Source organism: Apaloderma vittatum, unplaced genomic scaffold (assembly GCF_000703405.1).
Source record: "Apaloderma vittatum isolate BGI_N311 unplaced genomic scaffold, ASM70340v1 scaffold40190, whole genome shotgun sequence".
Classification (NCBI taxonomy): Eukaryota; Metazoa; Chordata; class Aves; order Trogoniformes; family Trogonidae; genus Apaloderma; species Apaloderma vittatum.
Window position 1 is genome coordinate 240 of NW_009693592.1, and position 5,850 is coordinate 6,089.

At 34.8% G+C, this 5,850-nt stretch overlaps 1 protein-coding gene across 1 annotated transcript; it reads left to right on the top strand.

Moving 5' to 3' along the window:
- Positions 1-2,094: 2,094 nt before the first annotated feature.
- LOC104281337 (centromere protein P-like) lies at positions 2,095-5,655 on the top strand (the record flags this gene model as incomplete). Its single annotated transcript, XM_009879301.1, has 4 exons — positions 2,095-2,231; positions 3,088-3,245; positions 3,384-3,472; positions 5,567-5,655. Coding segments are annotated over exons 1-4 (473 nt in total), but the record flags the coding sequence as incomplete, so codon positions are not given.
- Between the last annotated feature and the right edge of the window lie 195 nt (positions 5,656-5,850).

Genomic DNA, 5,850 nt, shown 5'->3' on the forward strand with positions numbered 1-5,850 from the left:
CGAAGAGTGGGAGCAAGTGAAAAGCAGTGAAACGCGAAGCCCCCGCAGGTCGATTCTCACAAGCTCCTGGGTGCTGTTCCCAGCTCTTCCTGTGTAGGATAAACGCAAACGTTTTGGGGGCAGGTACGTAGAAACGCGAAGTATTTACTGTTGATGCAGAAATATATATATGTGTGTGTGTACACTTGGGGTGGGAAGGAGTGAAGTTGCAAGTAGTCTTTGCTTCTTCTGCAGTGTAGTAAAATCATTTGAGTTAAAATAGCTGTAAGCGGTGTATGTGCTCTGTTACTGTTTTCAAAACAGCTGGCTTTTAAAAGAGGAATTAGCTGGCAACTTTGGGTAAAATTCTGGCTACTGTAATGTTTATTCTTATCCCACCGTGGTCTTTATTGTGACCTGAACTTTATTCAATGTATCTAGTTAAACCCCCCCCCAACCTAAGGAGGTGCGTTGAAAGTTGGAGAACTTCTATGCTTGTACCCATTTATCTTGTTTGTTGTTGTATGTTGAGTGAAATTGTGCCTAGTTGGGACTTCCTCTGACATTTTCAAGTACTCGGTGATTCTTTAAATGCATAGTACCTGTACTCTCCTTATTCTTGAAATTAATTCTGAATGTAAAACACAAATGTTTTCTTGTATGTGTTATTCAGGTACTGTTTATTGTGAAACAAGCCAGTAGGATCCCATTTCCCCTCATCCCTTTTTATTGAACCATGCTAGTCTGGAGTTTGTAAACACAGTAGGAGTTGTTTAAAAACATGCATAAAACTAGATTACTTTTTTTCATGCTTGGAAGTATTGATACACTGGTATTGAGCAGCATAATATTCTTCATGTTCCTTGGAATATGTCATGTCTAAGCTTAGTGTCAGAATTTTCTTTTCTTAAAATTGGGGTTTATTTACTTTGAATCATTTGTGAAATATGGTGGGTTTTTTTGTCTTTTTACTGTTGTATACTTGAAAGAAAGATTTTGCTGTGGTGTTAGTAGGAACAGCTGTGCTTCATTTAATCAGGTGGATCATTAGTGAATTGGTCAAAGCTGTGTTTGGTTTCTGTTCTCATTAGGATTACTTTCTGCGCAGGGCATCTGCTTGTTCTCTTATAGCAAATGTAAAACAGTTGGATTTGCTCCTGGATGAAAGCATGATTAGTTAAAAATTGTGTTGCTTGATCTAGTTGAGAGGTGTCCCTGCCCATGACAGGGAGGTTGGATTAAATGATCTCCAAGGTCTGTTCCAGCCTAGGCCATTCTATGATTCTATGAAAGCCTTTGACTGCATTAGGTTCCTGGTTTAGTTTCTGTATTTGGAGGCTATGCAATGATCTGTATCTTAAAATGGATTTAATAATTACATTTAGGCTCACTGAATTATTTGAGGAAATAATGCATCAAAATTGTTACTTATTTTGAAGAAAACTTGTCTTATTTTTCTTTTATGTAAAGCTGGAAATGACTTTTTTCTAAAATTCTTGCTGATATCTAGTAGCTACCTGCATTCACTGGAGGTAGAATCTGTCCTATTCATGATGCTTTTATCAAAGTGAGTTGATATGTCTGTTTCATTCAGAATTATGGAAAAAGCAGCTTTTGTGCTCTTGCAGTGTTTACTTGTAGATCAGTGTCTTTCTAAGCGGATGCTCTAGGGTTTAAGAAGGAGTTATACTGATGACAGAGTACTCTAGTATTAAGTCCAGAGCTTTAATGCAAGCCTAATTTTCTTTTTAAGTAGGTGGCACTTCCTGTCAAACTTTATGGCTGAGAATCAAAGTTGATATGTTAGTTTAATATTGCATAGCAAATAGGAATGCTTAACATTCTAGAATTCTTTATGGTTAAATAAATTATGCTTGTCAGAGCTACCTGGGATATTGAGAAATTTAATATACCAATTCTTCAGGTTTTAAAAATCGTAAATGTGATAGGATTGTCTTATTTTAAGTAGAGGATAGGAGAAACAATTGCTTAAGCTTATTTTAATTTCTTAAGTCCTTGGATTAAAAAAATTATTTTGAAAATGTTTTGGTTTGGTGTTTTTGTGCCTAGTTGATTTTTTTGTTTGTTTTTATCTAGTAAAACTGATTCTGAAAAATGGACAACAGTGTTTGTCAAGTTTATGAAGATGAAATCCAGGTACTGGAAGAAGAAATTAAGCTATTGACTGAAAAGTATGAAGATGGCCAACAAGAATCCACTTTTTATTCTGATGAGGAGATATTGATGTCAAAGTATGCCTTTTTTTGTATTTTGGATTAATAGTGTGTGTTTGTCAAAATTGTTTAGCAGAAGCTTTTGCCTCTGTGCTAGGACTTTCCTTATGTTATTTTTCCGGGTCTGATCTTGTTTAGGATGTGGGTTATATATGATAGACGTGATCTCTCTTTGCTGCCTTCTGTTGGTAGTTCATGGTTTGTGGGGTGTTTTTTGTTTGTTTTTTTGGGTGGGAGGTTGGGGTATTTTTTTGTTGTGGTGTTTTGGGTTTTTTTTTAGGATTTTTTGTTTGCTTTTTTTTTATTTTAAAGACAATCAAAGTGGTCAGAGCATGTTATCAGGTGTGTTACCGTTCTGGCCCTGCAAAGGTGTTGACTGCATAGGCCATGTTTTCCATTATGCAGTGTGAAACAGCTCAGTGCATGTTTTGCTTGGAAAAGTGGGGGATGAGGAAAATGAAAATGAGAGTTGAGGACATGTACAAGTATGACTAGTTATATGTTCAAGGACAATATTAGAGCTTATTTCCATTATTGAACTGATATGCTATAGAAAATGTACACTCTGTAGATAAGTTATTTACATGAGTAAAGGCATCACAGCTTGTTTTTGTTGTACTTTCCTCAAAATGAATTCTTGCATCACAAGACTTATAAACTAAGTGCTGTGTCCACCTCACAGGGAACATGAACCATTTATATAAATTAGAATAGTTTGCTGTGATCTGATTGAAATTTGACTTGGTGAAAATTGATGTTGCTTGGAAAATTGTCAGATCACATCACAAATGCCTTTTATGGAATGATATTGCTGGACTGATGTGATAAAACATATGTCTCTTGCTATTTTGATATTTATTATTTTTAATTCTAGAAAATTGTTCTGGAGAGAATTTCAGGGAGAATCTAAAGGACATGGATTTCCATCAGATTTGAAAGCTCAACTCGAAAGTCTGGAAAGAGATCTCTCATTTTTAATGAAACTTACCGGTATTCAGTTCACAGGTCATTCCAGGAAAACAGTGGAAAAAAGTAAGCATTTTTTGTGCCTTTTACTGGTGCTAATACTGAGCATACCGTTTCAGTACGTTATGTTTGAAAATGCATATTGTAATTTAAATTTTGAACGGAATTACCATCAAGTATTTTGTTAACTTTATTTTATAACAGCTAGAAATGGAACAGTGCAGAAGCATAGATTATCAGGGAATTGCCACTCTCTGTCTTTTCAACTGGAATTCCAGCTTCTTGAAATGCAGGTGAGGATCAATGTATGTTTAAAAAAAAAAATGCAACTGAGCAACAAAACTTCAAATGGAAAAATATTAATACATTTTTTTCCAGCTGAAACCTCCAACTGGTGTTTTGTCATTTAAGCCTCAGTGGGTTTTTTTTGTTCTATAACTTTTGAATTCCCTGCACATCCAAACAAAACAGTTCTTAAGGTCAGATTCAGCCTTCGGTTGTGAAATTTTTATCACAGATTTTTTTGGGTTGGAGAAGACCTTTAAGGTTGAATCCAACTGTTAATATAAGACTGCTGCCATGTGGATTGTGTAAGTTGAAACTACAGGAGTTCAACTGAATAAGGTTTTTGTGCAACTTGAAACTTGTGATCCTAGCAATACCGTTTTAGCATTTGCTTGTATAAAACTGCATTTAGCTTTGAGCCTGTAGCAATCATGCGACTTGATTAGATGAATATTTTTCTCACTTGTATTCTCCTAAAGAATGTGGGTATCTGTTAGTGCCAATGGAGCTCAGATGAATAAGTGCATGTTAAGTTCATTTTAAACTGCATTGGTGATGCTTAAATCTATTACAGCACTAGATGGTAGCACTTGTCTACATAATGCCTAAAACCAATCCTGCTTCAGTGCTGATGGAATGCTATTTGGAGTAAGCATACCAGGTGTATATATTTAAACAAAACCCCACACTTCAGGTGAAAAAAATATGATTTTGAGTTATTTTGCATGATTTCTTTAAATAAAAGTACATGCCACCTATAACTTATAGTTTAATGTAAAATGCAGAGAACGTGTCAATTTACCTTAAGTTAATAAACTTTGAACTGTCAATGTTGTATGCATTTGTATAGTGTGAGTTGTGGCCATATTATTGAAAATGGTAAATTAGTTAAGCAGACACCAACAGAATACAGTCTTTAATTGTGCCATAAAATACCAATTTGGGTTTTTGTTTTTTGTGTTAGTTACCAAAATCAAGAAGCCCATTTACTGTACTGACTAACTTCTGTTCCTTTGTTTTTTTTGTGATTGTATATGAACCTGGGTGTTATTAAAGGTTTTGTGTTTACTTAAATGTTTATTTTAGCTGTTGTACAGATCATAATGCAACAGTTGCACAGTTTTGTAATTTATATGATTAAAAAAATTACTCTTCCATTTCTTGATAACGAACAAGTGTATCTTGTGTCTAGATTGCTAACAATTCCAGTCCAAAGTTTTGCCTAGGTCTAGCTGGTTGTGTCTCTGGTGTAACAGTAGTGACACATTATCTTGGTTTGCCACAGACTTCATACATTCATTCATTTTTTCCTGATGTTACGTACTCAATCTACTAAATTTTGTAGTGTCGTGGTTTGTTTTTTCCATCTGTAGTGATGGAAACCAGTGTGTTAACCCGAAGTAGGGATTGCTTCGGTGGTTTGCATTTGACTCCAGCTTGTCTTTTTAGCTGCTTCTGTGTTACCATTCCTGTTTGTTTGTAGTGTCTGGATATAAGAAAAACTAAGTACAAAGTCTTCAGTACAAAAGTGAAGCATTTGCTGTGGTTTTAAGCTTTTTCAGTCACTGTTATCTAACCTGTTACTCTGATGTGTTCAAATATACCTAGATAAAGAACTAAGTTCTTTTGTGGCTTCATTTCTGCTATGTGAACTACTTTTTTCTCTTTTTTTCTTTAAAATAGATTGTTAGATATTTTAATTTGGAAACATTTTATTTTTATCTTCATGCACATCTCCCTGAGTAACAGTTGTTATTGTAAAAAGGAACAGGAATTTGAGCCAAAGCTATAGGCTTTAAAATAAAATAAAAAAAAAAAACTTAACAGGAAAATTATTAGTCCTTTTTAATGTAGGGTAGCATTGCTGTGATTTTCAGATGAAATCTTGTGTTTGAATTTTCTGGTATATGTGACATCTAGGGGTTGTGTTGGGGAGAAAAAAAGACTTAAAAAGGTGGAAGTGAGATGAAAGCAAGCAGATGAACTTATAAGTCTTCCTTGTTATACTCTCTATGTTGACAAGTTCAGATACCCTTTTTTTTTTTTTTCCCTCCTTGCTAGAGAAGTGTCTAAAATATTCCGTTGTTACTTCTCCAATCTAGAACAAAGAGAATGTGTCTGCTGTTATTACTGATCTTAGCATTATCATGGAATCTGGAGAAGATTTGAAGATGAAAGAGTTCGTGTTAAGGTAAGTTCAAAGTTTTTGTTTAAGGGAATGTATTGTCTGGGATAACTGATATTAAATGGATACCGAATTTTGATATGAATTGCTGGCAGTTAGTTTCTTTTTTTGGTAATGTACTGCTAAACCTAAACCCTTCTGATCCTTTGTCTGTATCCTTCTGGAGAGGAGTGTCGTGGTTTCACCCTGGCCGGCAGCCAG